A 23957-nucleotide genomic window follows, 5' to 3' on the forward strand; every position below is an offset into this window, starting at 1 on the left:
AAACAGTGTGCAAAATTCCCTTGCAGACAAGATCTGCTTAAATATTACTCAACTGCATGATTTAAAATTAATTTGTTAAAATTGATGGCGCCCATGGCTTTGATAATTTATTCTTCCACGGGCATTCTTTGTTTGACAACAGTGTATTCATTTCCAAAAGATTTGTGTTATATTATTCTTATTGAATGTTTGCAGATTGCAGTTATTCCCAATTGTAGCATTCTGGCAGCGGTTGGCCAGAAAATGGCGAGTACTCCTGGAGTTAGTGCGACGCTCTTTAATGCTCTTGCCAAGGTTAATGAACTTACCAACTATTGAATAATTTCTAATGTCTTCCATACTATCACAAGTACTCAACTACTGCTCCTGCAAAATCAAGTTGGTCTGTTGTTCAATAATGTGGATTAAAGGAACTCATAACTGTTTCTAGTATCAGATTTGACTAAGCTTTTAAGATCTTTCAAACGTGAAATAAGATGTTTTAGGTTTTGAAGAATGTGTTGAACTGTAGTAAAAAGTTAGCATGGGAGCAGGTGTGCTCCAAAATATAAACGTTAGGAGCTTATGAGGTCCTTAAAAATAAGTTGGAGAAGGAAATTGATGAGGCTCCAACTTATTTTTATGATCTAACATCTTAACATCGAATGTGATAATTAAATGTTGGAAACATCCTTGATAAGACCCTCATGGTATACTCTTTCCATCTGCGAGAGAATAAGATTCTCCTTTTACTTTTTTTCCACTGTATGTATATATTTCCTGACTCGGTGGACCAATGTTCAGGCTAATATCAATGTGCGCGCCATAGCTCAAGGTTGTTCTGAATATAATATTACTGTAGTTGTCAAGCGAGAAGATTGCATAAAAGCTTTACGTGCTGTGCACTCAAGATTTTATCTATCAAGAACTACCATATCGATGGGTATTATTGGACCAGGATTGATTGGTGGCACATTGCTTGACCAACTTAGGGACCAGGTATAAGTGATTTTTCAAATTTAATTTCCAATGGCGCCAGAATTTCTGGACTTTCTTTTGTATTGGATTATGTCTTCCTTCTGGATGTAAAGTTCCTTAACTTTCCAGTTGAAAATGCATTTGATATCATAAATTGTGCACATGTTTTACAGATCACCTTTTGCATTATCTTTATTGCTCTCCATTAGATTCAGTTTTAGTGTTTGTGAAAGCAGATAGTGTTATAATGGTCGCCATCATAGCGATGAACTTGAGACAATTTATTTGGTATTGACAAAAATTACTGCCAACTGATTATGTGTGGGTTACCCCTCGTGTGGACAAGCTGGCAACGTGAAATTCTTATGTTTTACTTACAATAGTTCAGATGTATGGTTTTATGTTCTTATGGCCAAAATTCTCCTTACTGGAGTTTTCAAGTGGTTTTAGTATATTTAGTGGAATAAATCTTAAACTGGGATCAACATTTTGGTTCCTTGCAGTACATTTTAAACGATTCATCTTTAGCATTGTAATTTTCATATTATAATTTATATTTTGTTTAATATGTCTGTCAATTCTCTGTACAGGCAGCAGTCCTCAAGGAAAAGTTCAACATTGATCTGCGTGTAATGGGGATTATGGGATCAAGGACTATGCTACTAAGTGATACGTAAGTTTCGGGAGTTTTTCTTTTCTTTTTTTAGATAATTTCGGGAGTTTTAAGAGAGCTTCTTCATTCAACCTTTTGCCATCATGATGTATCCAACAATATGACCAATTGTTTTCTGTCATGGATTGAACTAATTTTTCATTGATGGATGAAGGAAAAAGAGCAAAGAAAATGAGGTTCTGTTGACGAAAGATCCTTTAGAGGTTGTATAGTTCAAGATGGTGTTAGATAATATTTTTCCCCCATCCTTTTTTATTCTTTTAAACAGGTAAGAGTAAGAGTGTGTTTGGTATAAACGTACTTTAAAATCTTATGATCCCCTGTATACTATAAGATGTTTTGGAACTCAAAAGAAGTATAGATTTTTTTTCTTTTTAAAAGTTATAGCTTTCTATTTGTACAGAGAAAAGCTACGAGAGCCTATATGACATCGATTTGTGATCTCATTCAAAAAAAAAGTCTAAGATCTTGAAACAATTTCTCTCCTTCTTTTCTTAAAAGAGCTTCTAATCTCTTTACTTCTTATTTTTTATGCTTATAACTATTTTAAAATTGTTACTGAAATATTTTTTATCCTATAGGTTCCCTAAAATTCTACATGTTTCTATTCAGTTTCTTCAATTTGTGTATGTTATCTCTAGTTCTACTGATGCTCAAAATCAATACACCACTTAAATTTAAAGTGCGTTTAATTTTATAATTTGAATGGCTTAAAATGTCATGTCGGTAATTAGGGGGATTGACTTGTCAATATGGAGAGATCTTCAACAAGACAAGGCTGATATTCAGAAATTTGTTCAGCACGTTCACGGGAATCATTTCATCCCTAATACCGTTATAGTAGATTGCACTGCAGACTCTTATGTGGCTAGCCATTACCATGATTGGTTGTGCAGAGGCATACATGTGATCACTCCAAATAAGAAAGCTAATTCAGGTCCCCTTGATCAGGTATCAAAGGAATGCATACACGTGACACCCGAAATAATTGATTAATATCAATGTTTGTTATGAATTGTCTCATTTCCCGTATGCTCATCCAAATGCTACATCTCTCCCATTATACATGTATGTTATGCGTTGATGTCTGCATTTAAGTATTTATTCTGCTAAGAAAATACCTGCTTTATATGCATACTTGGTGAAAATATCTTAACAAGATTTCATATTTGATTTTTCAATTTCTACATTGTCATGTGTGCAGTACTTGAAATTGAGAACTCTTCAGCGTCAATCCTATACGCATTATTTCTATGAAGCAACTGTCGGAGCTGGTTTACCGATCATTAGCACTTTGCAAGGGCTTCTCGAGACAGGGGATAAAATTCTGCGAATTGAAGGCATCTTCAGGTTGGTGTTTCTCCAGTCATACCTCAAGGAAATATGGATTGCTCTTTTTCTGTCTTGAATCATTATGCACAGGGGAGTGGAGGACCCAGGGGGTGGTAATATCTCTCCACCCCAACAAAAAAATACTTAAAGTTTTGTGTAATTTTTCTAGAAATGTAAGTTTAGGTCCTGCTGCCAACTGAATAGGCAAAAATCAAAATGCTTCAGGACGTTATAACTCACGTCTTCTCACCAAGTGTATGTGTCGTTGCAGTGGGACCTTAAGCTATATATTTAACAACTTCGTGGGTGCCCGAGCTTTCAGTGAAGTGGTGAAAGATGCAAAAGAAGCGGGCTACACTGAACCAGATCCGAGGGATGATTTATCTGGAATGGATGTTGCCAGGAAGGTATTGTGTTATAATTTTTTGTCATGCTCTGTCATTACACCTTTAGTGCCTAACCATTTTGTTCAAGAAAATTGATTTAATGAAGCAAAATTCTCTCACTGCCTCTGAAAAGGGACTTTAGCATCCATGTTGCTAGAATGCTAGTTACCGCAAAATGGCATAATTGTTTGCCAGACATACAACAAGCCTGGTCCTTATGTTTCCTAAATGTGAATAAAGTGGAATGAATTTGTCTGTTGTATGGTTGTGGCACAGGTTATAATCCTAGCCAGAGAGTCTGGACTAAAGCTGGAACTGTCGGATATTCCAGTTCAGACCCTCGTGCCAGAACCATTAAAGGCAAGTGAAGTATTGACGAGTACATGGCTGTTTGACAGAGGCACCGCTTAATATTTGATTATGAAATTATCTACGGTTTTTATTTCAGGATAGTGCATCACCTGAATTGTTTCTTCAGCAACTGTCTCAGTTTGATGTAGACTTGGCAAAACAAAGACAGGAGGCTGAAGATGCTGGTGAAGTGAGTGTCCTTCAGACTTGTAGCTGTATTTGAACTTCATTATAGTTATATTTTCTGTTTATTGATTTTTATTTAGTGATCTAATTTGTTGAATTATGAAAAGGTGTTGAGATATGTTGGGGTAGTGGATGTTGTCAACCGGAAAGGAACCGTGGAACTGCGAAGATACAAGAAAGAACATGCATTTGCACAACTATCTGGATCTGATAATATAATCGCATTCTCGACACAGAGGTATGCTAAGCAACCTCTGATTGTGCGTGGTCCGGGTGCTGGGGCCGAAGTTACGGCTGGTGGGGTATTCAGTGACATTTTGCGTCTTGCCTCTTATCTTGGTGCCCCGTCGTGAGGTCAATTTTCAACATTTCATTGTGTCTTGCTCTGTCCAAGCTTGAGATAATTTTGGTTTCTTGGTTTTCCATCGAATTTTGCAGTTTTGGCGATTATGTAACCACTCGATGCTCTTGCATTCTTCCTAGATTACAAGTTTGTTGGATCCTGCTGCTTATATTTTTGCCATGTATCAAATTATCGTTTTTCCTTGTGAAGTAGAGAATAATAAATTGTTAAAATAAAACAGTAAGCCTTCGTTTTTCAGCTATGCTGTCAGCTGCAAACAAGTGTCCGAATGGTGTGAGCGCACTAATCAACTCTTCAGCACTCATCTGCGAGCAGCAATCACGACAATCTTAGACTTGCATTTGGTCCTCACAGCGTCTGTTTCCTGTGGATTTTTTGAATTTGTTTCCCGGTTTTTAGATATGACATGATGTGAATGTGCCATAATAATCTAAAAGATATGACTGGCTAGTTTTCGAAAACAGAAACAGGCAAACATAAGATTTCCTGGCAGTATTCAGTTTGCTATGCTACAGGCAATGTGCACTAAAAGACGTGACATTGATAAGGTTCAAAGTTACACAAGATAGCTACAGCACGTAACTGCCAGCTTAAAAAGTCATCGTTCATTTGATTTTGGGACCAAGGTAATATACTTTGGATCTCTGAAGAACTTTGCAATCAGTTCAGCTTTTTCTGCCGAAAGATCAGTGTTATGCTTGATGTACTCCTTGGAAGCCTTTGCTATTGCTTTAATGGAACCAATCGCTTGATTAAACTGAAACGAAGAAGCCTGACATGTGAGTATTTCCATGGGATTTTGATCTTATATCATCAAATAAAACAGCTAATATTTAACAATGCCACTACATGTTTGCATGAGGTAGGCTATGCGACCTGCATAATTATCTAGCTTAAGGCTTTGGGATTCATATGGAGTCGGGCTAAGATTGTGCACTAGTTGACCTCGACCTGATTAAAATTTAGAAGCTCGATCCACTGGTAAAAATTTTAACCACGAGCTCAACATGCTCAAAATTCTCATCAATCAAGTGCGGATAAACAACCAGCAAAACTTTTTGAAATTGATACTCACCTTTGACAGACAAACTAATTGAGAGGAATGCATGTAGCGCTGATGACTTTATACAAGAAAATATGCCAAAAATGAAACTTAAATTTGATAGATATTGGGGAGAATGCAATTTAGTGAATTTGTTTCATAATGCATCCAATGAATTTCCTCGGATTTGGAATGAAATTTTAGATCCACTTGCCAACTTTGACAGGTGAAAATACATTTGAATCAATTATGCGGAGTATATTTTTATCTATATCATTGCTTCTTTTGTGTTTATTTGTTATGCTCAAGCTATTGCTAATTTTCAAACTTTATAATTTTTTGATACATCTTCGTCAGCTTTCATATTCTTTAACAACATTAACCATACCTTCATCACTTGCTCTTAATTTTATAGTCTTACGATTTTCTTTTTACAGTCAGTTAGTGTGTTTAGCAAATGCGAGTATGAACGTCGAAAGAATTTTGCAGATTTGACAGGATAATGATGGATAAAATGGAGAAGTTCTATTCTTAGGCTCGAACTCCAGTAGCCTATAAGTTTTCATGAAGTAGAGCTCCAGTAATAAACTACTGGAGCTCAACTCTGCTTGCGTGCACCTCTAGTATCCTAAGATTTAGAGAAGCTTAACAACTCAAAGAACCATATTATCTTTCTATTTTGGACTTTACAAAGCATGCAAGTTGCATTTGAACATAAGATGAATACCAGTATCAAGTGGCCAAGTTTCACCAGCAGCAAATGTTGACAAATGTAAATATACTTGTGTGTGAGTCAGAGTGTGTGATTTCTGAAACGGCAAATTATTTTAGTACCGCATTGGCATCATGATTATCAATCCCAGGAATATATGTAACCACTTTGATGAGGTTCATTGATTGCACATATATTTCCCTCTATAAGCACATTAACATTTGTTAGTCATGAATTGCAAAGAAACACTATTTAACTGAAACATGTAGAAAGGTTCAATTACAAACCTCAGCTCTCAATTTTGCTGTGACATCCAGCCTCTTGCATGCTGCAGTAAAATCCATATGATAAAAATGGGTCAAGGATCCTCATAACTTGTAGCTTTGAGAAATATAATCTTACCTCCTCGAGCAAGGACAACCTTGACAATTTTCTCAAATCCCATCTCCAAGTCTTTTACAGGCATGAATGCTGGACTACCAAGCTCCATGCCATATCTTTGGAAAGGCACAAATTAACAAGTGCTCAGTTCATGAAGCATAATGCGAGGAAGAATGCATCTTCAGTGCTAAAATGGCATATCACACGATATAAGAGCGAACAAAAGAATCGTTTGATCCTTTGTTGGGAGGGTAACAACCAAGTACAAGTTCGCAAACTGTCCCCTCAATCTCTGAACTCTAAACCAAGCAATCAACTTTATTACATACAAATAAAGATGAAAATATATCAGCAACAGAAATCGAAAGGGTAGATATGCAGCATTTACCGGCTGAAGATAGACGCATTGTCGTTTGAATCCCAATTAGTCACAAATATGAAAGCTGCAGATACACCTCCACGGTTAAAAATGAAGTCCTGCAAACCAGAATATTTAAAAAGTTAAAAAGGAAGCCATCCTGGAATGAATATTGGATTCATTGAGGAAGCAGGATATAAAGTTGATGAAGAAAGGGTGTCGTCCATCTTTCCAAGTGGTGCTCATGATGCAAACCCCATTGCAACCTACACCATATTCAAATTCCCATCCCAGTCAATTTCCAAACATGATAATTTTCAAGAACATTCTTACACCTCTAAAGAATAAGTAACAAGTTGGCAAAAATAAGAAAGAGTGCTTAAATGTAAAAACTGTATGAACTTCCACCTACATCATAAACTTTAGACAATATACATTGTTCGTGTAATCAAACAGTGTGCAAAATTCTGATCCCAAGGACGACAGAGTTCATAACTATGAATTTGATCCTAAAAATTATGTACGCTTTTTTCTAGCTGAACAATTAATTAATAATGAAATGGGAAGCTGAACTACTATAAATTTGCAAAAAAATTACATTTTATGATTAGTCCTCGCATTTAAAATTTCATTTGCAAATAGTGAGTTCCTTGCTGCTAGGTCAATGACAATGTGAGTCGGTTTTATTTTAAAATTGTATAAGAAAACAATAAGCTTGAAAAATGACTCTAACTATGGTTGTCAATCCTTCATATGTAAGGAAGATCGGAGAAGTATTTCCATGCAAGGTAAAAATTTACAAGTATACAAATGATGAATCAAATGTTCTTCTTACCGCAAGCCCAAAAAAGAATACCAAACTCTAATAAATGACCGTCAATTTTGGTTGGACTGGCCCAAGATCGATCCACAAGCCCAAAAAAGTATATGATTTTGTAAATGTATATACAAAATTACTAACAATACAAATGTCCTAATTTATTCAAATAGACTAGATTTATACAAAATTCTAATAATTTCGTATCCAGAGTATATTGACAAAAACTTATGTGAGACGGTTTTACGGGTCGTATTTTGTGAGACGGATCTCTTATTTGAGTCATCCATGAAAAAATATTACTTTTTATGCTAAGAGTATTACTTTTTATTGTGAATATCGGTATGATTGATCCGTCTCACAGATAAAGATTCGTGAGACCGTCTCACAAGATACCTACTCAAGTATATTTTAGCTTATTGATTCGTAGTGAGTCTTATCGAGCTGAGGTTGACGATGAGCTTAGCTTGTGTTACTCAACTAACAAATCACACTTACCAATTCACCATAAATAATAAAAAAAAAAAAACATATACATCAAGGTTGTATTTGAAATAACAAATTTGAAGCTAATTTAAGATAACAATTTGTTCGGATAAATAAATTCTATAATGTATTTTTTAATTATTTTTTGAATGAATTTTTAAAATATTTTCAATATTTAATCATTTCAATCGAGTGTGAAACGTTACCTTGCTATAGACTTGCTTCCAATGCCAACAAAAAAATTATCATTTAGATAACTGTTGAAATCCAAAGGCAGCCAAGAGAAAACCACGACAATTGGCAAATGTGGTCACAATTAATAGAAGATACTGCTACTATATTCTCCAGAGCTAGAAGCTTATGGAATGAAATGACCCTCTTCCAACAAGATCCAAAAAACCAATTTACGTTTCAAAAAATTTCTGAATTGGTAAATTAAGTGAGCATTTATCAATGATTACAAGTTTTATCTAATAAAATTTATCCAATATGATCTACTTTATTAATATAATTTACAAACTATTACATTAACGAATATTCAAGTCATCAAAAAATATATATAAAAAAACAACTTAGAAACATGAATAAATAAAAATAATAAATGGAGGAGAAAAAGAGAAGCAGTACCAACTTTATCCTTCCACAGTGATCGGTGTAAAATGCTCACCGTTCCTTCAGTTAGAACCGCATCAGCACCATCGATACCACTGTGCCACGCCTTCCCTTCTTCCTCCTTTTCCCCGTCTATCACTCTCCAACAATGGCCGTACTTATACTTCCCATTGTTCCCAATCAAACCCAGTCGATTTCATTTCTTGAAGCCATACTGCGCCCTCAAACAGATCAAGAAACGGCAGCAGACCCATCCAAAGACTCCAGATAATGCAAGTAAAATCTTGAATTTCAACCCAAAAGGAGAAAATGATGGTGACACCTCCAGCGGAGGAGGGGCTGCTCTTAAAGGCACAATCTTGGCTGGACTCCTGCTTGTGGGAGTGGTTGGTGGATTTGGGGCTGTGGGATACGTTTACAAGGATCAGATCAATGCTTTCTTGACCCAGTTTTCTAGCATAATTGATGGTAATGTTTTTGCTTTGTTCACTCTGTCTCCTTTTTCGATGGTTATGCTTGATCGTTGGTTCGGATATTTATGTTGCTAAATTGATTTATGTGGAAAGTTTTTACCTGGTGGATTGTATATTGTAGTTGGCTCTCACAAAGAGCTTCAGCAATTCATTTGTGATTTATTCTCTTCTGCTGGGTATCTGACTTAGTCAACTTTTGCTGCAATTCCTGTTGTCTTGATGAAATTGGGTTAATGTTGAGTTTGGAATCAAAATATTGCTAGATTTAGCGGAAACGATATTGTTTGAAGCTTGTATGATATCGTAAAACTAAGCTTTTAAAGATGTTGGATAAGATAAGTCACTTGGAATGAAAAAACGAGAGACTAAAGAAAAAATCAAATGATCTAAAGATTAAAAGAGAATAGAGAAGAAAAATTGATTTGTAAATAATTTAGGATATAAGAATAAGTATTTATATTGTTTGAATTCAACTTACATGATCTTAAAAAATAAGTTGAATGTTTCATAACTTGTTTTAATTAACTTATAAACTTAGCAGAACAAGCTGTCAATATTGCTGCTTGGTGGGGGTCTGTTCCACAAGTTGGCCACTTTGATGGCAAAAAAAAAATGCAAGTCTAGATTCTGATATATGCTGGTTTTATTGGAAAATCTATTGTGGATAATCGTACTTTGAAATTTGAGTATAATTTAATTTAATTTTGCATTGCTGCTTGGTGTTCTAACTAATTAAATCCACCAAACCAATATTTTGATCTTTTTGTATCGGAATTCACATTCATGGTTCACTGTGCACCACCTTTAGGTCCCTTTTCTTTGCATTAAATAACTGATGATGAAATAACACTGCCAACTTCAGTTGCTTCATCTAATTTTTAGTGGCAATGGTCAGTTGCTGGAGTAAATAAAATGATGCCGACTTGTTTGATGAATGAATCTATTCTGAAGCACCTATGAATCACAACAGAAGTCATTGCTTAGAGCGAGTCTGGATCGTTTTTATCAGCTTCTGGATAGTCACATCTTATAAATTTAAGAAAAAACATATGTTTCTTTTATATGTTATTAATATAGAAAGAAATATTTCTTCCTCAAATTCTCGTAGGACTGCTCTATTGCAGGTTATGGGCCAGCTGGATACGCTCTTTTTGTTGCAGTTTATTCAGGATTAGAAGTAAGAATCTGCTTATTCCTCTTATTGGGCATATCATGTAGTTGGAAGTAGTCTGTTATGTGCTCACTTCACCCCTGTTTCAGCTTACTCAAAATTACTTGATAGGGAATTGAATTCCCACCTTAGTTTCTATCTTTGGCTATTCTTTCTTCATCAAACACAGTTTCTAGCAAAGAACTTTTAATTGGTTGACAGACCAGAACAGTTTAGGGCATTTATGTGGAATTGGTGAAGTTTAACAGGTACTTTTGGAAAGTGAAAACATGAAAACTGGTTTGAATTACTATAGCCGACATATCGCACCTTGCGAGTCATGTTCTTGATCCATGCAGAAAATAGCAAAATTAATGCCATTAAAAAGCCGTTAGCTTCCATCTTGTGATTGTCACATCCTCCCTAGTTCTTGTTGAATTGCTTCCATAGATCCCTTTCTTCAGTTGAATGCTGGAACCGTTTAATTTTCTCGTATATATGACACTGCTACAAATCTATCATGTAATGATGTGTTATTTTTCATCGCAGATACTTGCAATACCAGCCATCCCCTTGACTTTGTCGGCTGGTCTTCTGTTTGGTTCGTTTACTGGGACTATTATCGTTTCAATCAGTGGCACGGTACGTCTGCAATCTATAATTATTGGAGTCTGTGAAAAAATGTATCTCGGTATCAAACGTTGCATTCCATCTGCTTTCAGATTGCAGCAAGTGTTGCGTTTCTAATTGCCAGATATTTTGCTCGTGAGCGCATTCTTAAGCTAGTTGAAGAAAACCCAAAATTCCTTGCCATAGACAAAGCTATTGGGGAAAATAGTTTCAGGGTTGTTACTCTTCTTCGATTGAGCCCGTTGCTTCCTTTTTCTCTTGGAAATTACCTATACGGACTTACATCTGTCCAATTTGTACCCTATGTGCTTGGAAGGTCGGCATCATCTTCTTTTCTTTCTATTAGTTTTTGTTCAGTTCCAGTTAAATGATTGGTGTGCTTGTGCTATATATTACACATTTAAACTATTGTGATTTGCGTTATCATACGTAAATAGAGTTTCTTTTTGTCTTTTGTTTTTTAAAAGCTGTGACATAGGTACTTAAGCAATAATAATTATGAATGCTCTATTCATTTATTTACTAGAGCGCATATGCCTTGACAGTAGAGCATATCCTTTTCTTTTTACATATCTAAATATGACCCCCAGTTACTAGAGCTAAACTGCAACTGTACTTTGCAAGACATGATAATCAGCTGGAAATTGTTCTCCAACTGATGAAAATAATTCCTTCATGACCTTGTACATTACATGTCATTGAGTACCATGCATTTTTATTTGTATTTAAAAAAAAAAAAAAACTTTTTAAGTTGCATAAAGAGAAATATGTAATGTATTGAAGCCGTATCACAAACATGTTATTAAATATTAAATAAGTTGATTTAGATTCGGCTATGCTGTTTTGTATTTGCAGTTGGTTAGGTATGCTTCCTGGAACATGGGCATATGTGAGTGCTGGTGCATTTGGCAGAGCAGTTATTGTGAGTTTCACTTGTTCATCTTATACGAAGCATCGCGTCACTTAAAGATTCTGATATTCTTGAAAATTTTGAGCAGCATTCAAGTAGTTAACGTTCCCTTTTTTCTTGTATCGGATTTGATTAATCTGCAGCAAGAAGAATCTGGAGTAGGGCTGGGCAGTGGAGGGGATGGTCAGCTATTGACACTTGGATTAGGGCTGTTAGCAACAGCAATCGCTGCTACCTACGTTACACGCCTAGCTAAGGTACGTACGCGCACACGGACATGGCTGGACACAGTTTTGATGCATAGAACGTTCGAAGCTGAAAATATATTGACTTATTCTTCTTCTATTCAATGTACAATATGAATCCAGGATGCCATAAAAGACATCGGAGTGATGGATGGAGGCGAAAACGTAATTCAACTTATCACAGATACGTTGTACTAGTTTTGTCAGATGGTTGTATGTATATCGGAGTTCATTTGATCGAGGAAATTTGCTCTGCCTCTTTTGTATCTATCTATCTATCTACCACAAAAGGCTTAGTTAAAGGGATATGTAGATGTTTTCTCATCTAAATTTGCAAAGTGTGTGTATATATATATATACACATCCTGTGATGGCTGCTTGCAATTTTTACGTACGCATTTTATAGTGGTGGTATTATTTAGGTTTTGTAATATATTTTTATATTTTAAATTGAAGAAGTAATGAGAATGAAAGTATTTCTTATTTTTTAATGTGACATTCCAAAATATTATTTGTAATCAGCGCTATTTCATAATATGGCATAGCTTTGCGCTTTAGAGTTGATTAATAAACTAACAGTTTGCTATAAATGGAGGATGATGCATAATTTTTATTCATTTTGTTTAGTTTTTTAGTCATCAGTTGTTTCATGATGATACTATATGTGCACTTGCATAAGAGCATGTGCATTGGGAAATGAGGCAGTGCGATGAGCGCGGCTTCGCGTGGTTCATAGCCCGCTGTAATCCTCGGCCGCCTCCAATGACCGAGGATATAGCACTCGGATGTATTCCTTGTTCAATAAAGATTTTGGGTCCTATACAAAGACCCTACGCGGGATGAAGTGCTCCACAATTTGTGTGTGTGTTTTTTTTTTTTTTTTTTTTAAAAAAATGGAAGGCAGAAAAATCTGGACGTATTTTATAATAAATTTTAATTTAAAAATGATTTTATATTTAAATATTGTAAAATAATCCAATTAATACTAAATCAGAAAAAATATATCAAAGTGACTTGATCGGAAATTTACATGGGATTCATAGTAGAATTTGTGCACCTTTTAATCATGTGCAATTTTTAATTATGTGTTTTTTTTTATTTGTGTAATTTTTATCGTGTTTTAAAATTTAATTATGTGTTATTGTATTTTTAATTATTTGTAATTTTGTTTTAATTCTTCTGTTTTTAAAATCTAAAATTATTTAATGAAATAAAACTCATATTTCAATATCATCTTTATAGCTTCATCTCACCACTGCTAGAACATGAGACGAAGACATATGAGATGAACCATTGAACACGTCCTTAAACATCTCTCTTCATCCACATGATAAGCAAATGATAAAATATGATATGAATAAAATTTTACAATTATATTATTTGATAATCATGATTGATTTAAATTTTTCAAAGATATTAAGATATTGTAAATTTTTTTTTATATTTTTTAAATGCTTATCCATTATATTAAAAATTCCAAAGCAAACCCCAAATCAGGAACAATGATTGGCGATTGGTCCGAATCATCGTAAAAGGATTTATTTGACTTTATTACCGACAATATTTTCGAGTGACAATATTTAATTTATAAAATAATAAGACCATAAACGATAAATATTCGTCTCAATAGTTATATATATGTTCAGTTTGTGTTAAACAGATTCTTTTTCTGCAGTCATTGACTAACACAAAAAATATTTTTGTACTCTCTGGACTCACGTGTGTTTTTGCAGATGAAATTTAGGAATGCAACGGATCACTATGTATATATATATGGTTCTTTTTTATTGAAAGATATATCATCCCCTCTCTTATCCTATATCGAATTTTCCCGGCACTCAATGGCGTGCGTGTACTTAGAAAACGACGTCGTGGATATGGTGGTACTACACAAGTATACCCCCAACGACGAATTATTGGAGATCTAGGCTACGCTGTAGACGTTGGACCATTAAAACAACATTCTCCATGTGACTGCATGTGATCATTCTCCTCAATATTCATGTATATTGCATGCAAGCCTTCTTTATTTTAGAAGAAAAATAAGGAAAATACAGTGCATGTTACGAAGGGTGTGGTGTGGTGTGGTCCATGTAATGGTGGAATTGGTTATTTTGATGGATTTTTAATAAACTCTCACTTTTTTTTTTTAGAAAAAAAAGGGTGATTGATTAATTGTTTAATCTTAATTACAATACGGTATTCATAAAGATATGATATTATTTAAATTAGATTAGATTATATGTGTGTGTGTGTAGATGAAGATGCATAGAGTGAATATCAAGAGTAACATCAATGAAGATCCCCTTCGTGCACAATTTTTATATCTTTCCAGCTTCTGCTCCGACGTATCACTGTCTTCAAGCGTGGGAGCACGTGATCTAAGTGGGCGTAACAAATTGAGTTATCGATATTGACTTTTCAACCTACAAATTTGTTTTCTCCTTGTGTCGATATTATACACACACACACACACACTCTAAGAGACAACTCCAGATTCCCCATATATTGAAAATTAAGTTAAAACACACATAGACAGATTCTTCGTCATCTCCTTTTTTGTCGTCGCCCGCTCAAATCATAAAAAAGGTTGAAAGAGTCACTACTATTATTCAAAATTTCGAATGGATCCTACAATATCTATTTATATTACACACATATCTAACCAAAAGTCGAGCAGCTTATCCATTCCTTCTACCCATAAAAATATACAAATGGACTGATGGATCGAAAATTTGGCGAGTCAGTAGACGTTCCAATATATTTTAGGAACAAAACTTAAATTTGATATAAAATCAAATAATGATTTACAATTTTTTTTGAGTTAAAAAGAAGATTTTGTTATATTTGAATCTCGAACTCGAGATCTTATCCTACATTTGAATCGAAAATTTTATTTTGTTTAAGGTTAGATGATCATAGCCCATGTCGTATATATATCCACTAGATGAATATATCAACATCAGCTCTCTTTTCATCCACTGGCAATTATACCAAGTGAATGCAAGAGTATTCTTACTTTGTTCTTTCTGTCCCAATTACGCATATAAATACCCCTCCAGCCTTTCCTCTCTTCATCGTGTCCACCACAAGCACAATCTCATTTCCAATATATTAAACAGTCCTCTCCCTTGTTTGCAGATTCATATTTCCCCCTATTATATATCGAGAAGATCATCATGTCTGGTGTGTGGTTATTCAAAAACAACGGAGTAATGCAACTGGTCGAAAATGCATCAGATCATCAGTATGAATCGGACGGAAGACGCGGCTCGAAAAATAAGGTATTGGTTCACTTACCAACAGGCCAATTGGTTTCATCATACGGTTTTCTCGAGCAGATTCTGACTGGTTTAGGGTGGGAGAGATACTACGACGGGGATCCGGGCCTCTTCCAATTCCACAAACGTTCTTCCATAGATCTCATATCCTTGCCATGGGACTTCTCCAGATTCAATTCCATCTACATGTACGATATCGTCATCAAGAACCCAAATATCTTCCATGTCCGGGACAACTGACATCCTCTAAATTTCCAAGATGCAGGCATAGAAATATGTATCATGCGCATGCATATATTATTGTGGTTTTGTACAATATATTAGTTTTATGTTTCAGAGTACATGCATGAGTCGTAAGTGCTGTTTGTAACTAAGATTTAGTTGGGTTTTCTTTCTTCCTTTTTTTTTTTCGGTTGGTTTGAAATAAAGTTCGTAATAGGGGTTGGAGACTTAGATTACTTGTCTAGGTATACGTTCGTGTACCTCTGAATTCCTGCATGTGCATATAAACATCATCTTTTTTAAGTTTTTGTGCATGTAAGTCTATATATATATATATATTCTGTAATATAATATCAAATTAATGTAGTGTGTGTAAATATTTTTAAAAAGTTATTATTGATTTTTCTTTCACAAAGTTGCCAAAAAAAAATCATAATTACTTTTATAAACATCTGCAAATAATATTAAAAATATTTCATTAACAATTTGTAATTGATTCTACCAATATGCAGATTGTTTTTTCTACCATATTTACACACACACACACACACACACGTTAGTATTGGAAAACTTTCTTACACTTTTTTCGATTTGATTTACGGGAGAGAACTTATTTTTTGGGTAAAAAAGGTCCCTAAAATGCGAAGGCATGGGGGATGGGTATCAACGTGAACTTGATTCACCCTAAAATTGCATTTTCTGCACATGTCATTTGCCTACAGGCGGGGCTCGTTGAGGAATACCAATTCTATAAGTTAGAGCTACATGTCCCTTTTCAAAGAATTGACACAACTTGTATGAACCAACCTCCCACCTATCAACTTGCTCCCAATATATGAATAAGTCAATTTTACGTACTTTCTGTTAAATTTATTTTAACAATTAGTAATCATCTTGTTTTCTAATAATACATGATATATGCATCTTTTGGAAATAAGTGGATGGGTTATGGTGAAAATCAACCATAGGAAGAAAAATTATCTAAGGTTGTATTTGGATTGATTTATTTCAAATCCATGAGTTTCAAATATATTCAAATGTATTTTTGTAGTTTTAGCTAAGCAATATCATAAACTTCAAATCCGTTAATTTACTTGTTACGATGGATTTCATGTTCACCCAATACTGAAAGCATTTGAAATTAATTATACTTTGGGTAAATAGATAAGTTATAGATTTAAAATTTCATTTATTATTTCATTGTTAACAATAAAAGTATATTCGAAATCTATTGATTTCAAATTCATTCATCTAAATGCAACATAAGGGAATTGAATTACAAAAAATTAATAATTATAATAAAACCTTTGGAAATTTTTATTAGATTTAACTAAATCAAATCCTTCAGCATGAGATTTAGGTATGGGCAAAATAATTTATTTTTAATGTTAAATTTTTAGCTCATTTTAAAAATTTGTAAATATCATTTCCATAAAAATCAACAAAATGATCAATTTTGTGAGACATGTATATCTGCCTACCACTGAAAAAGTATTACTTTTTATGTCAAAAATATTATTTTTTTAAAAAATTAGTAAATTAATACTTCTTAAAACCTCCATTATTTTTTAACGCTAGAAAGATTAATTTTTATATAAAAAAATTTAACTTTTTTTCCCTCAATTTCCTCTTGATGAAAATTTATTTTCTTCATTTTTAAGGAAAAAACTATTTATAAAAATATGGTTTATATAATTATTTTAAAAAATTAAATTAAATTTTTAAATAACATTTATATTTACCAAACACAAAATTCGAATTTTAAATCTAAAATTCAATTCCAAATATAATTTTTAATCCAACCAAACATAATGTTAGATTGTTACTTGGGTTTCTCTTGTAAATTGATTGGGCTACGCATTTTACTACATGTGGGCCTTGTGTTCTAAAATTCTAATCAAAAAGCCCAAATTAACCCGCTTGCCATTTGATGCCCTAACCCCAGCTGACCTGTTCATCATAATTAAATATTCCTTCGGTTAGAAGAGGTTGGTATTTCCCTTCCCGTCCTGAAAAAAATCACAAAGCACACACGAGAATAGTAACCGCTCTCGGAAACCCTAGTCACTCATCTGATCCGGAAAAAAGCTATGGCGGAGGAGGAATTGGTTGCGTCACCCGTACCTAGCCCCACACTCACCGATCACCACAAAAGAAAGCTCGAAGATTTGGAGGCGCTCGCGCCAGAATCAACTACACAGTCTCCGTCCAAAGCCGTATCGGATCCTGACTCGTCTAAGAACGACGCGGAGGAAGAAGAAAATGGCGGTGCCGATGAGGTGGAGCTAAAGAGGCCGCGTTTGGAGGCTGATGTTAACGAACCAGATGTCCTTGGTAATTCGGCTTCATTATGCTCTGTTTGGTTATACAGGTTTTACATTAATGGTTGACCTTGGTAATTCGGCTTCATTACCGCTCTGTTTGGTTATACAGGTTGTACATTCATGGATGTGACAAAATGTGTTAGTATTTATGTGACCCTCGTCAAAAAGTTTGTTACCTAATGGTCGTTTGCACTTTAGCTGAAAACTGATGAGAGAATTAATTCGAAGGCTTGTCGGTTTCATATAATTATTCTCTATGTCGTTAATCTTATTTTCCTTGGATGTGGCGTTCTCAGTGTTGTTGGATTTTTTACTTTTAAAAAGCGAAAATGGATAGGAATTTATCTAGAAGCTGCGCTCATTAGCTTTTGTGGCAGTTTCACAGAATGGACACCAAGAGGAGGAGAAGGGTGGTGAACTGAAAGATGAGGAAATTGAGCAATCTGAGGCTGCAATTGACAACAGTGAGTTGGTGTTGGACGCCCACGAACCTGTTAAAGAATCCTCGGAGGCTGTAACTGAAGAACGGGTATTCAATGAGGATGCTGAGGCTGAAAATGGAGAGGAACCAAAGCAATCAAAGGCTGAAGTCGAAGAATCTCCCAAGGAACTTCCTGAAGAGAAAAATGTTCCTTCTGATGAGCTGCAGTCGGTCTCTGGGACACAAATTATTTCACGCCAAATGGAGGTTCCCAATGACAAGGTGAACTAATGAAGGGATTGATAAAGCCCAATTCCAACTGCTATGTTGTCCCAACTTGTTTAAATTAATAAGGAGTTAAGGACCCTTATTTATTTTACATTTATACTACAAACTCCTGGTTTGGTGGAAAGGCCACGCATTGCTTGTGGACGCTTGAACTAACTCCATCACACAGTTCCTTTTTTCCTCTAGATATTTATCGTAACTACTTGTTTTGTTTTTTGTTGTTACAGGTTGGGGTTCTGATTGGCAAGGCAGGAGATACCATTCGCTCCCTGCAAGATAATTCTGGTGCCAAAATTCAGATCATGAAGGATGCTGAAGCGGACCCACAGTCTACCGCACGACCTTTGGAGCTGACTGGAACCCTGGAAAACATTAAGAGGGCTGAGAATTTGATAAAGGCTGTAATTGCTGAAGTAGATTCTTTTCTTTTAACTTCACCGAGCTTTTATACTTTGTCCTATTGCTCATGGTACGTGGATACATTAATTGAAGCTACTGATGTTCTGTATTCTAGGCTGATGCTGGAGGTTCTCCGTCCCTTGTTGCTAGGGGATTCAACACAGTGCAGGCTGCTGGAGGTGGAGAACAACTCGAAATACAAGTACCAATTGAGAAGGTTTTTAAATTTTTTATTATACAAATATCTTTTGCTCTCTGCACCTCTCCCCTCTTCCTTTTGTTTTCTTTGTTGATTGACTGTATAACTTTTCTTGGGGCTCATTGTGTATTTTTAATTTCATTGAGTGATTTAGGTTGGTATAATTATTGGAAAGGGCGGGGAAACAATCAGGAACCTACAGACAAGATCCGGGGCTCGCATTCAGGTAGAAGATTCGTATCAGCACGCCTTCAGATGAGCACAACCAAGTTTTTCATTACCACTGTACCAACAGTTTTGCTCATCTTATGATTCCAGTTGATACAGCAAAATCTTTCTGAAGAAAACCAACCTACGGAGAGGACTGTCCGTGTTTCTGGCAATAAAAAGCAGATCGAGACTGCAATAGATATGATGAAAGATGTAATGAATCAGGTTTGTCCAGGTTTTCTCCTTCAGTTAGCATATTTACGGTATTACACAAGTTTTTACTTTAATTTTTTTTTGAAAGCTCCCGCTCTTGGATCCTTATATAATTAGGTGTTAAATGCACATTCTTATTTTTTCCGATGCCTCTTCATATTGTTGATTTGTTTATCTCGTGTCTCTATCTCTTGATTACAACCACACTCATTATCATGTAATATCTGGTGAAATATCTCATTATCATGTAATATCTGGTGAAATATCCTTGTGATTTCATTGTTTATTTCCCAAGAAACTGCTATGCCTTAGCTTGAACCTTGCAGTGCAGCTAAGTATCTGCTTTTAGCTCGAGGAATTGATGATATTTGGCTTTATTAGGACATTGTATTTTTATGGATATGAAATATCTTCTTGATATTACGTTAACTGATGACAAATAAATCTTGCTACTAGCTTTAGAACTTTCTGGTTTTCTTGGATATCTGTTGTTTTTTATGCCATGCCATTATGACATTTAAAGATCTTATTGTTTGATGAATTTTGCATATGATAAAATTAAGGATAAATAGTTCACTGTGCTGTTTGAATTAATGTACTGATGGTTGATGGATTACTCAATTGCCAACCTTCATATGTGGAAGCAATGATACATTATTGACCCGTATCTAAACATGGTTAACCTAATAAGCTAGTGTGGGTTATACAAACATCTGATGCCTTCTCTGAGTCAAGCATACCTTTTTATGGCTACCCATGGTCAGAGATATTTAATTGAATACCAATGATTACACATGCCTATCAAGAATCTTGAATGCTGTTACGAAGATCTGAAATGCAAATAAAATATCGGTTGGCATGATTTGTTTATCTTGAAGGTGCCGATTTCGAATTGGTTGGCTTTAAAAATGCAGATTTGGCTTTACCTTACACATCCGGTTCGCATTGCCTTGTTGGTGTATCAGTAGACAACTACTATTCAATCTCATCCCCAGAAGAGATGTATCAAGCATTAGACCTCGACAGTGCAGGATGTTAATGGTTGGTAAGATTGCTTCAAGACTTAGAAACTGATAATACTAATAAGGCTCTGGCATGCCTGATATCATATCTTTCAGATGTTTTAGAAAGCGGTGCCATGTCTAGTCAAATCATCTGTATACAAGTAGTTTGGCTCTATTTGCCCAAAATCAAATAATGTCATGCCATGTGTTGGAGAATAAATAGATTTCTTTTTCCTATGCTTTGAAGTTTGATTTGTATGTTTTGCCTTTTGAAGCCAAGCGGAGGTGGTTTCCTTTTGAAGTTCGTAATTCCGTTTTGATATTATATTCTAACCCAATTTATGATTTCTTTGAAAATTTAAATAGCCACATAATATTGAAAAATTAATTGTTCCAACACTTTCCGACATGACATGAATTCGTCGGTAGGAAATTCCGTTCCACACGTTCTCCAATCCGACTTTTGGAAGTATGTTTCTATTATACCGTAAACATGATCTAAGAGTTTAATAGCTAGTTAATGAGTTGGTCCGCATTAGGCAGTAAATTAGCAAAATAAGGAAGGCAAAAGAATTTTGAGAACCCTAATCAGTTCATTTTTAGATGTGAAATGATTGAGGAGTTGCTTACATGGCTCAGGCTCTAATTCTGAAGACAGAGAATGGATCTGTTGTTCACAAAGAGCTCTCTCTCTAATAGCACTTCTATCTTGTTTCCTCCTGAAATTTGCTGTCTTTTCTTATAATACTTCGTCTTCGCGGGCTTTGTTTTTTGTAATAAAAGAATCTCTGATTCATCATAAACATGTTAAGCATCAAGGTTTTGTTTTGATCTTGGAAATATTTTTTGACTTGTTATTTTATTTCCATTCAAAACTTAGATATGCTTTCTAGCTGTATTCTCGTTGCATCTTTGTGATTTATGTTTTTGATATAGACAATTTTTATTGATTTATATCTGATATGTTACATCATACTTTCAGAATTCTTTGAAGTATATCGTCTCTGTGCTGATTTATGTTGTTTGTTCTATGTGGATTAATACATAGTAACTATGGATTTATCCAACAATGTGTATTTTTGGTCAGGTGTCTTGTGTGTTGAGGTGCATTTGACTACAGATCGAACATTGGATCCTGCAGTCAGTTAATTCAGAGTTTTTGTTGTTACTGGATATGGAATTCTTTAATATAAACTCATTTGCTTTGTGCAGACTTCAAGGCCCTCGCCTCACTCTAGTGGGTACGGTCAGCAAAGTTCTCGTCCACGTGGACATGCTACTTCACAATGGGGATCTCGCGGTCCTCATCATGGACAGTTCTCGGTTTATGAGTATCCACAAAGAAGACCATATCCATCTCAGAGTTCACAATATCCCCCTCCGGCATACGGTAACTATCCTCCCCAACAGGGTCCTCGAAGCAACTTTGGTTCAAGTTGGGAACAAAGGCCCCAAGCAGCAGTACGAGGGCCGTCACCTCAGGTTGGTGTTTTATGTAAATTTTTTTGGTCCATTCGGGCCCCTTTTATTTTGAACAATTCCTTCCTCATTTACTAGGGCAATTACAACTATGGACAACAAGGTCCTGACTATGGTCATCCACCACCTTATTCTCAAACACCTGCCCAACCCTATGGCCATGGGTACAATGAAGTTAAATACGATCATCATTCTGCTCAACAGCATTTTGGGCACATGGGTCCGCAGCAAACATCATATGCTCAAGGTGGCGCACAATCAGGGTACGATCCACAAGACCAGTATGGTAAGCAACAAATGTACAGCATGCTACCCCAGGGAACCCATCCTCAACAATATGGTCAACCCAGGCCTAGTCCACCTGGAGCCATGCCTCATCAAGGTGCTCAATCATATGGTCAAAATGTACCATCTCAACAGTCCTACCAGTATCCATCGAGTGGACAGATGCAGCCAAAATATCCTCCCTATGGTTCTACAGTCTCTAGTGATGGATACAGTCATGCACCCCCTGCCATGACACCTGCTTCTGGTTATCCCGCACAAGGGGGGCAGCCTGTTGCAGGGTATGGTCAACAGCCTCCTGCATATCCTCAGCCAGGACCTACTGGAGGCTACGGTTCTTATCCAGCTGCTCAAACTGGTTATGCTGAACAAACTTCTGTCAGTAATACTGGATACGGATATCAAGGGCAATCAGATGCTGCTTGTGGTGGTCAAGTAGGGGCTTATGCTCAACCATCTCAAACTCAGCCCACCTATGATCAGTCTGGTGGTTATGGAAGTGCGCCTGTGGCTGCTGCTTATGCAAAAAGTGCATCACCACAAGCTGCTACTGCATATCCACAACAATATGATTCTAGTCAGCCGTTTGTTTCGCAGAATCGATGAAATTTATTATGTAATATAACAAATGATCCGAGGGAGATAGACATTGTTTTCTTAGTATCTTCTGTTTTTTAACTTGTAGAAACTTTTTTCCTTGTTAAGCTTTGTATTCCTAACTCGGTAGGCCTAAAACACTTGGTAGGATGCTGCTTTAGTTCATTTGCTGCTAAATGTTTTGTCGAGTACTTAGCCTGCCAACACTAATTGCACTTTTTATCTTCTCTGAGAAAAGCTTTATTTTCACCTAATAGTTGCCACCACGGCCTAGTCTGAATTCTGATTACCTCCCTGGGTAACTGTGGAACATTCATCAAGGACAACCGAATCACGACTTCCGTGACATTTTTCTGATGTTATATATATAGAGTCAATGTTCGGTGCATGGTATGAATTGGGTTGGGTTTTGTAATTGTTCTTTATCTGTTGTGTATCTCATTTTTGGGTTATAGAATCTGATGTGATAAAGACTTGTCATCCCACTCCGTTACAGATCTTCATATGTACGATAACTTGGATTAAATAATATTTTTACCTTTATATTCTCTTTCAAAATTCCCAGAATATCAACGCTCTGCAGGATCTTAAGAATATCAAACGCTCGGCAGGATATCTAAAGTCGTCTTTCTTGAAGCAGTCATTGTGGAAGAGACCGGGATTCACAGCTGAACCAAGACAGAACTCACTTGGTACAGCAATTGCAGGTTAGAAGAAATTTGTGAAAAATCATCCATTTTCGAAGCTGAATGTGGAGTGAAAGCACGTAAAACTAGTAAAAAATATCAGCAAAAACTAGTGGTACACGCTTTTTTCTGGGCATAGATTTTGGATCACTGTGCTATTTTATTTGTTCAACCCGTTGTCGATTGTTATTGTTTGTGGATCATTGCGCTATTGAAATTACTCCAATGCATGTGTAAGCTAAAATGGTAATGTGATATTCATGTTGGAGTTTTATTATATATTA

The 23957-nt window shown here is 35.5% G+C and overlaps 4 protein-coding genes and 1 pseudogene across 7 annotated transcripts; 4 read left to right on the forward strand and 1 right to left on the reverse strand.

Moving 5' to 3' along the window:
- The first annotated feature begins 66 nt into the window (after positions 1–66).
- Positions 67–4656, forward strand: LOC142553690 (bifunctional aspartokinase/homoserine dehydrogenase, chloroplastic-like). Of its 3 annotated transcripts, none has more exons than XM_075664140.1 (10): positions 67–294; positions 784–978; positions 1548–1630; positions 2365–2581; positions 2835–2980; positions 3234–3369; positions 3625–3708; positions 3797–3889; positions 3993–4239; positions 4488–4656. In XM_075664140.1, the coding sequence occupies exons 1-9, from the start codon at positions 85–87 to the stop codon at positions 4236–4238; spliced, it is 1410 nt and encodes a 469-aa protein (XP_075520255.1). In that variant the 5' UTR covers positions 67–84; the 3' UTR covers position 4239; positions 4488–4656. The 3 variants fall into 3 exon arrangements, with proteins under 3 accessions (XP_075520255.1, XP_075520264.1, XP_075520248.1); XM_075664149.1 differs by lacking the exon at positions 4488–4656 and adding an exon at positions 4324–4397; XM_075664133.1 differs by lacking the exon at positions 4488–4656 and having other exon boundaries at positions 3993–4397.
- A 190-nt stretch (positions 4657–4846) lies between these two features.
- LOC142553720 (protein PARTING DANCERS homolog) lies at positions 4847–7532 on the reverse strand (annotated as a pseudogene).
- A 1102-nt stretch (positions 7533–8634) lies between these two features.
- Positions 8635–12556, forward strand: LOC142553727 (uncharacterized). The gene is made up of 7 exons (XM_075664182.1): positions 8635–9125; positions 10255–10307; positions 10830–10922; positions 11003–11226; positions 11766–11832; positions 11964–12077; positions 12189–12556. Exons 1-7 carry the CDS (start codon positions 8705–8707, stop codon positions 12261–12263), a joined length of 1047 nt encoding a protein of 348 aa, XP_075520297.1. The 5' UTR covers positions 8635–8704; the 3' UTR covers positions 12264–12556.
- A 2572-nt stretch (positions 12557–15128) lies between these two features.
- LOC142520318 (flowering-promoting factor 1-like protein 2) lies at positions 15129–15904 on the forward strand. Its single transcript, XM_075623322.1, has one exon. The coding sequence runs from the start codon at positions 15245–15247 to the stop codon at positions 15584–15586; it is 342 nt and encodes a 113-aa protein (XP_075479437.1). The 5' UTR covers positions 15129–15244; the 3' UTR covers positions 15587–15904.
- A 1640-nt stretch (positions 15905–17544) lies between these two features.
- Positions 17545–23191, forward strand: LOC142553734 (uncharacterized). 2 transcript variants are annotated; one of them, XM_075664202.1, is made up of 8 exons: positions 17545–17895; positions 18293–18595; positions 18829–19014; positions 19116–19217; positions 19354–19425; positions 19518–19634; positions 21839–22108; positions 22184–23191. In XM_075664202.1, exons 1-8 carry the CDS (start codon positions 17659–17661, stop codon positions 22994–22996), a joined length of 2100 nt encoding a protein of 699 aa, XP_075520317.1. In that variant the 5' UTR covers positions 17545–17658; the 3' UTR covers positions 22997–23191. The 2 variants fall into 2 exon arrangements, with proteins under 2 accessions (XP_075520317.1, XP_075520309.1); XM_075664194.1 differs by having other exon boundaries at positions 17546–17902; positions 18270–18595.
- Positions 23192–23957: the final 766 nt, after the last annotated feature.

This window comes from Primulina tabacum, chromosome 1 (assembly GCF_025594145.1).
Source record: "Primulina tabacum isolate GXHZ01 chromosome 1, ASM2559414v2, whole genome shotgun sequence".
In the NCBI taxonomy this organism is placed as follows: Eukaryota; Viridiplantae; Streptophyta; class Magnoliopsida; order Lamiales; family Gesneriaceae; genus Primulina; species Primulina tabacum.

Coding starts and splice junctions, on each gene's coding strand:
- LOC142553690 (XM_075664140.1), top strand. CDS start 85: ATGGCGCCCATGGCTTTGATAATTTATTCTTCCACGGGCATTCTTTGT. Junction 1,631..2,364: donor ACTATGCTACTAAGTGATAC/GTAAGTTTCGGG, acceptor GTCGGTAATTAG/GGGGATTGACTTGTCAATAT. Junction 3,709..3,796: donor TCGTGCCAGAACCATTAAAG/GCAAGTGAAGTA, acceptor TTTTTATTTCAG/GATAGTGCATCACCTGAATT.
- LOC142553727 (XM_075664182.1), top strand. CDS start 8,705: ATGCTCACCGTTCCTTCAGTTAGAACCGCATCAGCACCATCGATACCA. Junction 10,308..10,829: donor CAGTTTATTCAGGATTAGAA/GTAAGAATCTGC, acceptor TTTTCATCGCAG/ATACTTGCAATACCAGCCAT. Junction 10,923..11,002: donor TCGTTTCAATCAGTGGCACG/GTACGTCTGCAA, acceptor ATCTGCTTTCAG/ATTGCAGCAAGTGTTGCGTT.
- LOC142520318 (XM_075623322.1), top strand. CDS start 15,245: ATGTCTGGTGTGTGGTTATTCAAAAACAACGGAGTAATGCAACTGGTC.
- LOC142553734 (XM_075664194.1), top strand. CDS start 17,659: ATGGCGGAGGAGGAATTGGTTGCGTCACCCGTACCTAGCCCCACACTC. Junction 19,015..19,115: donor TAAAGGCTGTAATTGCTGAA/GTAGATTCTTTT, acceptor TCTGTATTCTAG/GCTGATGCTGGAGGTTCTCC. Junction 19,218..19,353: donor TACAAGTACCAATTGAGAAG/GTTTTTAAATTT, acceptor TGAGTGATTTAG/GTTGGTATAATTATTGGAAA.